Source organism: Terrapene carolina, unplaced genomic scaffold, assembly GCF_002925995.2.
Source record: "Terrapene carolina triunguis isolate 2854851 unplaced genomic scaffold, T_m_triunguis-2.0 Scaffold62, whole genome shotgun sequence".
In the NCBI taxonomy this organism is placed as follows: domain Eukaryota; kingdom Metazoa; phylum Chordata; order Testudines; family Emydidae; genus Terrapene; species Terrapene triunguis.
Genome location: NW_020664413.1, coordinates 13933257 through 13945820, shown reverse-complemented (window position 1 = coordinate 13945820; position 12564 = coordinate 13933257). Strand labels below are relative to the sequence as shown.

Sequence of the window (12564 nt, the reverse complement as noted above, 5' to 3'; positions counted from 1 at the left end):
TAGAGTCAGGGTGTTTGTCCTGGAAAGGTCTGTCAGGAAAGGTGACTGAACTAGGCCCTAAAATGGCAACAGTTCCATTTCCAATCAGATATCCTTAGTAATGAAGAATGTTGGGAAAATATAGAATAGTTTGTAGCTCTGTCTGTACAATTGCTTCCAAATTGAATGTTTTTAAAGTTTTCCTTGAGGCATCAGCTTATATTATTTACTTATAAAGTAGTAGCATCCACAGACCCAATAAGGTAACAAGGGAGGGCTGGAGTTGTAAAGGATTTGAGGTTCTCATTGGATTGAACAATCTTCCTGGATTTTAATATTTCACTAATGGTCAATAAATACCATTAACTGTTATATGTTGATGTGTGTGGTCAGAGAGGCGGCTTAATTTTAGTAGTTTCCTTGGGGGAAGAAAAGGGCCCTTATATTTAATTTGTTTATCATTTGAGTGGATAGGAACCTGTGAGGAATTGTAGCTTCCATAAGAGGAATGGTGTTTCTATGGATCCTTTAATTAGTTCTCGGTTGGAATTCAAAGGATACCCGGGAAAAACAAAATTTGAAAATATGGTTGTCACGATGAGAGCAATCTCTCTGTTAACCCAGTTGGGGTAATACCTTTGGGGGATTTGAGTACTTCATAAGACATTGCATTTTTAATCATAGTCCTATTTTATTTTTAAAATTCAATATGTTGTGAGGTATCTCACTCTCCCCAAAACAACATCCCAGTTGTATTAGAACATTATTCTTTGAGGGAGATGGCTCCATTAGTGATATCCACATTTGCAGGTGCCCCTTTCTCGCATGTTCCCTTTGGATTAACATTATTATTTTATTATGATTAGATGTAGCTATTATTTAGTTCTCATCTGTAGATCTCCAAGCACCTCACAAAGGTGGGTAGGTATCATTATTCCTATTTCACAGAATGGGAAAGTGACTCACAAAAAAGTCAAGCCGCTTTCTTCAATTTCTGAATTGAAATTCCACTGCCCACTGCAGCTTTAGGTCTAGTGGTCTTGTTTTAGCCTTGCACAGTGCAGAGATGACAGTTCCTGAAATTGTAAACCATTGTTGTTATTTCCCTCCTTTCAAATGTTAATTGTGAAGAAGGAGTAGTTCATGACTATGTTTCCTTAATGACTATGTTAATTTTCATTACAACAGAAATCCATGTTGTTCATTCATTGTCAACTGCATGCATATATCTCAGTGGTATAGAGAATATAAACATTATTAGTGTTGCAACCATCTTCTTAGGATTGATTTTATTTGTTTATCTAGTTACTTAAATGTAGTGCTTCTTTTTTTTTCAACTAGGAAAAACCTCTTGTGTTTTATTGTCACTGTCTATCTGAGGGTTTATATTTCTTATGAGGACTGGCAAAATATGTGTAACAGATTATAGTTGACTGATACATACTAACTGGATATAACCCTCAGATACATTTCAATGTGGCTAGGTAGAGTTTTACTAACCTATTTTCATATTTTGCAGTAGATGTTTTATAGCATCTGTTCAGATAAAAACCCTTTGCTTGATTCTCATTATGTAATACTATCTTTCTCTCACCATAATCTTTCTGTAGTCTTCCTAATTTTCAACCCTCCAATACTCTTTGCAACAAAACACAATACTTCTGTCTTTAGGAGTCAGTTAATTTAGCCTCTAAATGAATATTTTTGTAGGAGTATTATTCTGTACCTTTCTGTTCTCCTTGCTATTATATCATTCCCAATTAAATATCCTGTTTGTAACCCTCCATGATGGGCTAGTCAGGTGGCTATCATTTGACACATATCGATGTCCACTGAAAAGTTAAAGAACTGACAGGGGAGGTCCAGACTTAGGCCTTGGTTTGACTATAAATTGGTGTAAATTTGCAAGAGAACAAATATTTTCTGCCTAACAATTTTTATTGTTTTCTCAAACAAGGGAATTATTTTGCAGTAGGGGAAGGTTTGCCTGATTTTGGGGCATGAACATTTCACACAGGATTAGTGATTGATTAAATTAACTAACCATACTGTACATTTAGAACAGTGGGTTACACCCCAAACACTGTTTGTCCTTCATGCTGCATTCAAACCATATTTCAGACCTATTAATTATAATTAATACTGACATAAACTTTAATTTAGGTAACAAGGCAACAATGTATGGACATATTGGAAGACTATAAATATTGGCACTATAATATGTTCTTCTCACTTAGTACTGAATGAGAGCTATAAATACTGGATATGTCTTTCTTTCTTGTTACAGGTTTTTCATTATTCTTATACGGCTTCCTATGTGATTTATAACATACATACAAGGTAAGTCATTTTGTTTTTTCAATACAATATGATTAAGTTTCAATGTTTAAAAAATGTGGTGGTGTTAATGTGTTCAAGTAAAAATGTTTACATTTTTTCAAGGGAAGTTTGGGAGTTAAACCCTCCAGAAGTAGAGGATTCAATTTTACAGTATGCGGCATGGGGTGTACAAGGAGAGCAGTTGGTAAGAACCGTCATTTAAAATGCTATTCTAAAAATAGTATTGTAATATTGTGCTAACACTCCACCCCACACACACTGACCAAAAAAAAAAAAAAAACCACATAAAGGGAAGTTTCTGTTATTGTAGATTTATTGAGACTAGGGATTATAAAACCTGCAAGGTCTAGTCTTGTTGTTGGTTTTGGCCCTAATTCATAAATTCATGCTTTAAGTCTATTCCTATTCAGCCAAACACTTAATTATGTGCATATGGATGGACTTAAGCATGTGTTTTAAAGTTAAAGTAATTTGATTAAGTAATTTGTTGAATCAGTCTTTTTGCCAGGCACTAGGAGAGGACTAAAGTTGTAGATGAAAAAAGTTTTCAGGTGCAAAATCTGTGAAAATCTTGGATAAAATGCAACACATTTGACACCCAGAGTGGATCTGACAAACAAGATGAAATTGCATTGGTTTCAGTTTGTGTGTGAAATTATTGTAAAGGTCAGTTAAAATCCATAAGAACAACAATACTTTGCACATCTATATTGCCTTTCATCCAATAATCTTAACGTGTTTTACAAATAAGTATTAACTTTTACAAAATCCCAGGAAGTAAACAAAGAAAAACAATCTTGATTCAAGAAGCAGCATTAATGTTAATCTATATTTTTTGTGTCTCGTATGTGAGTTGGTACATAGAAGAGGAAGGTTTAAGGAGAATAAGGAAAACTCAGTTCTCAGAATGAAGAAATCACACAGTCCTGGTCTTAATGGTCTAATAGTCTCATTACTGCCTTTAGGCATGAGCCTGCAGCCCCTTCATGCACAGAACTTCAGTGAGAATTCTGCATGCAGATTGGTTATAAATTGGCCTCTTGGAGAGGATAACCTGTTGCTTGTGTCATTAATCAATATGGTGGAGATGGAGAATGTGCCTCTGGTTGGGATCCATCGCATTAAGCACATGGGGGTGGGAAGCCAGAAGTAATTACATTCATCTGGAACATGCTTGGCATTCTTTACTAATTAACCACACTAATTTATCAATAACCAGCGCATAGTGACAAGATTGATAATAACAAATACATACGTTATTTACTAAGCACTGCACCATGTACATGCTTGACAGGACGGTAACGTGTGTGTAAAACTTAATAGGAATTAAGTGTGTCATATTATTTTTTAACTGCAATTCATAGGAAGATTTCCAGTGCTGCACTGTGCAGTAGATTAATGTGTTAGAGCATAACCAAAAAACTGTAGGTGATGATTGCTGCTAAATCAACATTATGTGGTCCTAAAATACATCAAAAAGAGTGACACATTTAAAAATTAAAAGTTAGAAAAATAACAACATGGAATATATTTTGCCTAGATTGTCACTGGAAATTTGGACCAACATTTTCAAACATGGGTGCCTAATAGGCTTCTGTGGGAGCTTCTGTACCTCTGAAAATTAGACCACTTATTTAGGTGCCTAAATATGGATTTAGGTGCCTAAATATGGATTTAGGTGCCTAACTTTAATCACCCAAGTCTGATCAATCAATTCTAAGAGGATCATCACCATCCAGAAGTACACAACACTGCAGCAATGCCTGTCCATGGTCAATCAGCCAGCTAGCATGCACAAACAAAAGGCATGTACATAGCACAAACCTGCACTTGTCTGTGGATAAGCCAAAGGATCGGGGTTAAATCAAAGTGAAGTGTGGGAGTTGGATGGGCTTGGATCACCTGTTCTGTATGAACTGGCCATGAGGCAAGTTAACATATTGCTGTTGTTTTTGTTATTTGTTAAGCACCAGCACTGTACTTGGTTCTGTACAAGACACAAATAACACAAGCTATGTAAGAATCTTAAATTTGGGTTAGCAGGGGAGGGGGACTCAGTAAAGGCTTCAAATAGGAGAGAAACTTGGTCCAAGCGTACAAGGAAGACAAAGAAAGGAAACATTAGGAATTGTTTGAGCATGGACTAGTATGCTTGGCCAGGAACAGCTTATTGTACTAAAGAATGTGGCCACCGTGAATTCATACGTACAGTACGAACCGATGACCTTGTGAAAATAATACAAGGAGGCTCAGATACTATTTACTATTTCTAGGATTGCCTATGGAATTAGCATGCCACATGCTGCTAGTGCAGAATGCCAAGGTTAGGTTTTTATCAGCAGTGAGATAATTGGATCATCCTGCCGTTGTTTTGAAGTTACTGCAGTGGCTGCTTCTTTGGTTGTGAGTTATTTCAGTTTCTTGTTATTTACCTAGAGTGCATTATTTTATACAGACTAGGACAAGAGCTCAGAGGAACAGCTGTTATTTGAGTCATGATATTTTTGTGGTAAAATTGAAAAAGTTTGCAAACAGTTTGGGAGAGCAAACTTTTACTTCATCAATTAATGTATTTTAATATCATATAGCTGTTCACTTGGAAAATTGTCTTAATTAATGGAGATATCCTATCTCCTAGAACTGGACGGGACCTTGAAAGGTCATCGAGTCCAGTCTGCTGCCTTCACTAGCAGGACCAGGTACTGATTTTGCCCCAGATCCCTAAGTGGCCCCCTCAAGGATTGAACTCACAACCCTGGATTTAGCAGGCCAATGCTCAAACCATTGAGCTATCTCCCCCCTCTTGGAGCTCATGGTTTCAAAATGCTATTTTTATCACTATTAACAATGAAGACACCAATCCAAGTCCTTAGTTTTATTTGTCATGGAATGTAGGGGAATCGGAGGGTTTTTTTCAGTCTGAATTCAGATCCAAATTTTGAAAAGGATCTCTTGATTTATAACCTGATTTTGTATAGCACCCATCACCACAGTGATAAGTGCCTCCCAGGTAAAATAGATCAACATAAAAAGATAACTAGTTAACTTCATGGAAACTTGTGCTCTTCCCGTTTTTCTTGAGTAGTGCTCTCTTTTTGTGGGGGAAGGAGGGAGGTATCCAAACCCAGTTATGGTAGGAAGGCTTTATCAAAGACGAGAGTCTTGTGATGTGCCCTAAAGGGATTCAGACACTGGATTGGTCTAATTTTTTCTTCAATTAATGTGCAACATATTAGTGATCTTTAGAAATCTTTAGAAATATAATTGGTCTGGATGCACAATTTAATCTAGAAGGAAGCACAGGAAGTTGTCCGTACAACTGGATGACTTCCCAGCTGTCTGCTACATCAAACCCTGCCTTCTCATCTGACTTCTGAGCTGTGCTATCCTGACCTGTTGTTACCTCCTTCATCCCTGATGTGTTCTTGTTTCCTTCCCCTGGTCTTTGACTCCTGACACCTGGCTTGACTCCCAACTCTGAGTTCAGCTCTGACCCTTGGTCAACTCCTGACTACTGCTCTGACCTTTAAGGTTAACCACCCAAGCACCAGTTGTGACAGTTTGCACAGGCCACTCCAACACCTCTGGGATTTGTTCCATGGAGAATGATGGAACCAAGTGCAGGGAGAGGAGTGCCAGATTCACTGGAATGGGTTGTCCACCTTCAGGCCGACAACCTAGCGATGCGGGCCCAAATGACGCAGGTGACAACCAAAAACCAGATGCTGTGGCAACAAGTACTTCAGCATCCCTCAGAGAACGCTGTGCTTCAGACCCATCGCCCTCCAAACAAGGACTGTCAATTCCCCTGATAGAATGTTTCACTGGGAAACATCAGAGATTCTGAGGGCCGCCTCCTGTTCTTACTTCACCCACAAGTTTGCTCTTCCCACCAAGCCAAGCCAGACCTGGTAATTAGCCTGTTGACCAGGGAAGCATTGCACTGGGCCTTCCCCATACTGGATGGTGATAGGCCAGTGCTAACCAACTGGGATGCCTTCCTACAGTTGATCTCAAGAGTCTTTGATTACTTCCATCGCACCCACTTGGCCAAGACCACCTTATGGAAACTCTGGCAGGGGCAAAGGCACAGCTGCCTCCTATGCAGCACAGTTCTGTTGACTCACAACTGATAGAGTGGAACAAGGTGTTCCAGCTATAGCAATTCTGATAGGGCCTGCGGTAGAAGGCTAAGGATGAGCTGAGGAGAAGCCCCATCAGGAGTGGATGCCTTCATTGACCTTGCAATTCAGATCAACAATCAGTTGTGTGAGCTGCAGGAGGAAAGAAGAGGGTCACTGCAGCTGCCTGGCCTGTGCCCCCTGTTGTCACGTCCTGCCCAGCACACTGTGCTGATGCAGGTAGACATGGCCCTTCAGCAGCTTACCCCTGAGGAAAAGGAACAATGATATTGCTTCAACCTGTGCTTCTATGGCAGTGAGCCAGGCCACCCCATCTTCTTCTGCCCTATGGGAAGCCCAACCCAAAGGGATGTGGAAAACAAGCAGGCACAGGCTCAGTAAGAGGGGCTGGCCTTGGCATCATGACAGGGTATACTCCTGAGACCCCAGCTCCAGTCTTGACCAAATCACACATCGGTTCTCACCGCTTGACTCCATACCTTCAAGTACTGATCTGGCTGTGCATTCCTGGACAGTCCCAACAGCTTCCTATGCAATGGGCCCCCTTTGACACATGAGCAGCTGATAACTCTATGAATGTGATGACAGCACAAACCCTGCAAATCCCCTTAGAGATCACGTCTGCCCTGGACCCAGTAGAGACAATTGACAGGTCCCACCTATCCTGTGGACCAGTGACCACAGAAACTATGCCTTTGGAGGTTACCATTCAGGGACCCAGGAAACACTGCATTTACTGTGATCCTCTCCCTGCACTTTCCCCTGATCCTAGGCATCTCCCAAATAACCCTCCATAACCATCTCATCCACTGGTAGGAGTAAAGGGTCAGTTTTCCCTTGGAGTTCTGTTGACAGCATTGCTTGGTTCAAGCAGGTGGGAGGCACATAACTATCCTCAGGGGGACTCAGTCAGGGATGACTGGCCTGGCAGGGTCTCCTGCCAACTCCACACACCAAGTCCTTTCTAAATATGGTGACTTTGCTGATGTATTTGAAAAGAAAAACATTGATTCCCTGCCTCGACAGAGACTTCAACTGCCCTATAGACTTGCAACCCGGGGGGAAGATTCCATGTGGCCATATTTATGCCCTATAGACTTGCAACCCAGGGGGAAGATTCCATGTGGCCATATTTATGCCATGTAAGAGTCCAAGCTGGCCACCCTATGCACATACCTCCAGGAGAGCCCGGCCAAGGGATTCATTCACTAATAGACTTCACCTGCTGGGCCACCAGTCCTCTTTGTAAAAATAAAATAAAAAGTGGCAATCTCTGCATCTGTGTTGACTACTGAGCCCTGAATCAGATAACAATAAAGAATTGATCCCCAAACCATTGGACTGTGTGGCAGTTGCCTGAAAGTTCAAGAAACTAGACTGGGGAGCATATAACATTGATGCCTCAGAGTGGGAGATGAATGGAAGACTACCTTTACCACTATGGCCATTTTGAATACCTTGTAATGCCATTCAGTCTAACAAATGCTCCCATCATGTTCCAACATCTTGTCAGTTATGTATTTTGAGACATCCTGGATCTGTATGTAGTAGTGTATCTTGATGACAACCCTGAGCAATATAGCATACATGTCCAAGCCATTCTGGAGAGACTTGACCAACAAGGCCTATATGACAAGATGGAGAAGTACACCTTCACCCATACTTTCATAGAGTTTCTGGGGTTTATCCTGTCTTCAGAGGGTATCAAAATAAGCCCATGTAAGGTAGAAGTGATCTGTCATCGGGCAACACCCTGAAATATCCAAGATCTACAGCACTTCTAGGGTTTTGCAAACTATTTCTGTCAGTTTATTCCAAGGTTCTCTGAGCAAATCATATCCCTTACCTCTCTGCTCTGTGAGAACACCAAGTTCCTTTGGTCCCTGAGGTCCAGCATGCCTTTGAGCAACTAAAGCTTGCATTCACCACCACTCCCATGCTATACCACACAAGCTTTTATTGTCAAAGCAGATACCTTCAACGTAGAATTTGGAGCAGTGCTCTCCCAAATGTACAGTACTCAGGAGGTGCTGCATCTGTGAGTCTTCTATTCTAGAAAGCTCATTCTTGTGGAGCAAAATTGTGAAATCTTAGATAAAAAACTTCTGGCAAATAAAGTCATCTACAGGGACTGGCACCAGTACCTTGAAAGGAGCTAATTATCCAGTTCAGGTTTATGGTGACCACAAGAACTGTTAGGTATGCAGGGACAAGGTCCTCAATCAGCAACAACTTTTGTGGGTCCTATTCTTTTCCCCATTTTGACTTTATCTCCTACTCCCTGGGATCACAGAATGACAAGGCTGATGCACTGCTCCAAGAGGGAGAGTACTATGTTAACCCAGAGGGGTCTAATCAAGAGACTTCCTACATCTTTAAGCCCTATAACTTCCTTGGCATGATGCTCTATGAGGATCTTCCTGCCCTAATTCATGCAGCCTCTACCTTATGGACTCCCCCACCCCGATGAACAGGAAACTATAAGCAAGGAATCACATGACATCCAGAGTGGGCTAACTTTCATGAAGGGATGTGTATACATTCCCCCAGACTCCAAGTTGCACTCCTGCTACCATGCCGCGATTCCCCCCCGGTGGGGCATTCCGATCACTCCAAGACCCAGCACTTAGCATTTCAATTTCTTTTGGTGGCTCTGAATGCAAATGACAACACAGGCATATGTCACCTCCTGTACAGTATGCACCTACAGCAAGGTGCCACACAGTAAACCCCTTGGACTCCTCCAACCCTTACAGATTCCACCTAGACCCTGGGCAGCTATTGCATTAGAGTTTATCATGGAGTTACCTGAGTCCAGTGGGTATTCAATGATTTTAATGGTTGTGAACCATCTCACAAAGATGGCTTATTTTGTTCCCTGCACCTGCCTGCCCTCCCCTGAGGAAACCACCTGGCAATGGGTGAACCCGGTTGTCTACTTTCATGGACTCACAGATTGCATCATCTCTGATCATGGATCACAATTCATCTCTCATTTCTGGCATTAAGCCTTCTGAATATTAGGGTTTCACTCCTGTCGCACATCTGCCTACCACCCTAATATGAATGGCTAGATAGAGACAGTAAATCAAATACAAGAGCAGTACCTATGGTGTTACATCAACCATCACCAGAACAACTAGTTATTTCTGTTACCCCATGCTGAGTTTGCATATAACAACACAGAATATCTCTGTACTGGACAAAGCCCTTTCTTCACAAATTTCTATCTCCAATTCCATCTGGAGTTACCCATAACCTCCTCCAACCCAGAAGCCTCAAATTGGATACAGCAGATCTGCCAGACCCAAGAGAAGTGAAAGAATCCGATTACAAGTGTTATGCAGACCAACAGCAGCAGAAGGGTTCCACCTTCTCTGTGGGCCAGAAGATGTGGCTCTAAGCTAAATATCTCCACATAGGTGATCCAGTTTTCAGGATGGTCTGTCTATTGGATCTGTCAAAATATCAACCCTGTTACTTTTGAGCTCTGCCTGCCTCAATCCTTCAGAACGCACCCTGTTTTGCATGTGTCACTCCTAAACCCATAAGTAAAAGACTCATTTCCCCATCAAACTCCACCAGCACCAATACATATTCAGGGTCATGTTGAGTATATTCTCCATGAGGTCCTAGATCAGGGGTCGGCAACCTTTCAGAAGTGGTGGGCTGAGCAGGGCCGGCGGACAGAACCCCAGACCTGTGGCAGGCTGAGTGGCTCAGCCCGCTGCCGGTCTGGGGTTCCGTCTGCCAGCTCCTGCCAGCCGGGGTCCTGGCCGCCGGCCCTGCTCAGCCTGCTGCCGGCCGGGAGTTCTGTTCACCCAGGCCGGCAGCAGGCTGAGCGGGGCCGGCGGCTGGGACCCCGGCTGGCAGCAGCGTGCCAGTAAAAATCGGTTCGCTTACTGCCTTTGGCATGTGTGCCGCAGGTTGCCGACCCCTGATCTAGCCCACGGTCTCCAGAGTATGCTCAGTTCTATATGAAAGGTAGAACATATTTTTTCTGTCATGCCTCTGTAGAATTGGACTGTTCTTCTAATTAGTCATTGGATTGGTTTCCTCAGTAGCTCCCTCTGAGGTGAATTTGGAAATTGTTTAATTTGACAGCTTTTTGCTGAAGTCCAACATATTTTATCTACATATTTCTATCAAGGTTCCTTTTGCTTTGGATTCTATAGTTATTTTATGTGACTTTACTTTCTGTTTGTTCCATATTCATATATGTATGTTAGTATCTTTGTATTTATTATAGGTATTTATTTTATTGATTACATTGACAAGGTCAGTATTCTCATGATAGTAAGTGGTTTTGAAGAGACCTTGAGTTTTATATATTCAGAAGAGATCAGCAAAAATAAAGATGTATTTCCTTACCTATAACTATCTACACATAAACAAATATATACATTAATATAACAGAACTAAAGAAAATGGTTTTGCTACCCAGAGTACTAAAATGATTGTTTTGTAGAAGCCTAATAGCTTTTCTGTCAGAATTTGGTGCCCTCAGCAAAATCCAGGATTATCAAATGCTATGATTGGAGATGAGCTGTTATTGTGCTTAAAGGTAATTCAGGTTATCAGTATATAGAAAAACCCATTATCTTGTGTGTAGAAAGAACAATTTGTTGCCTGTATATTAATTGTCTATTCAACTTTGCCTCTTCCAATGTTTAGAAAATATTAGAAAACTGGAAAAAAACTCTCAATCATCAAGATGTAAGAGGGTTCCCAAAGCAAATAGGCCTAATATGCCTAGGAGTTTACCTTTAAAACAAACAAACAAACAAAAACCAAAACATTATCCTATTTTCATGAGCCTTTGTACCACTTTCAAAGCCTTCTGCCACTCTACTCTGTGTTCAGCTGGGTTTGTCCTAGCTGTATGCATGTAGGTTTATTTTTCCTTCCTGCCTGATAGTGATTTGCATGTATCTGCTGCCACACTACAAAACTCATAGATCTTTCAATTTTTCTTTGTGTCACTGTATTAGTGTGAGAGACTATTTATAATTTCCTTTCTCTGCAAAATATGAGCTCTCATTGTGATTGTTAAAAGCATTTTTTCTACACAATAAAAAAGCACCATCTCAAACAAGTCTACTGAAATCATATCTATTTTCAATTACGATCTGTTGTAACCTGAAGCCTGTACCTGACTTTAGCCAATGAGAAGTGAGTGGGACTGCTCACACACTTAAAGTTAGACATATGCTTAATGGGTGCTGAATTGGTGTCTTAGTGCTCTAATTGTGGGAAGCTTAATTTACTCTATCAAGTAATCCAAAGTTCAAAGTACGATTAACATGCAATTTGGTAAACTCATTTTTTGGAAGAGATTTGCTTATAAATTTTATTTCATCATAATTAGTACTGTGAGAGACTTGACAAACCCTCCTGGCAAAAATGCTTCTATTTAAAAAAAAAAAAAAAAAACACAGGAAAAAAAACTATCAAAGTTTGTGATCCAAATGGGAGCTTAATTAATGATAATGAAGTAAACTCCTAAATAAATATATTAAATATGCTATTTTAATTCTTATTTTTCAATGTCTTTTCCTTTTCTTGACGTGCTGCATTCTTAGATAAAATAGAATAACATACTGAAATATCAAAGCCTCTTTTTCATCCTCCCTTTTAATCCTAATGAAGCAAAAGACAGTAAGAATGAGAGCAGGACAAAGTGTGTTTTTAATTTATGCTGAAAACCAAAAATTAAGAAGTGTTTTAATGTGATGCCAAATTATTTGTAAATTAAAATGTATAGAAAGGGCCCAGCTGTGCAACCCCTGACTCACATTGGTAAGAACATACTCAGTAGTCACTTAGACTTCAGTAGGGGATTAATCATATGATAGAGAAACACTTACATGAGTAAAGGTAGTCCAAATGGTCCCTTAATGAATCTGGCTCTGATCCTACCAGGTGCTGAAGCCAGCTACCACTGAGGCCAATGAGAAACGAAGAGAGATGCTTGTAAAATGTTAGTTTTTTCCTGCACGTGAAAAACTTCATCTTTTCATTGAAAACCAAAAAAATTCAGTCAAAACATAAAAGCTTTCGGTTCTCAGCGGAAAAGTTTTCAGCCAAAAACATAAAAGTTTTC

At 40.5% G+C, this 12564-nt stretch overlaps 1 protein-coding gene across 2 annotated transcripts in view; it reads left to right on the top strand.

The window, feature by feature from the left end:
* Positions 1–12564, top strand: part of DPP10 (dipeptidyl peptidase like 10) — a 427130-nt gene that overhangs the window by 320244 nt on the left and 94322 nt on the right. For both annotated transcript variants that reach the window (XM_026647418.1, XM_026647420.1), the window contains exons 6-7: positions 2267–2319; positions 2422–2503. In XM_026647418.1, coding sequence (XP_026503203.1) covers positions 2267–2319; positions 2422–2503 — 135 coding nt within the window. The remainder of the gene's footprint in view (positions 1–2266; positions 2320–2421; positions 2504–12564) is intronic.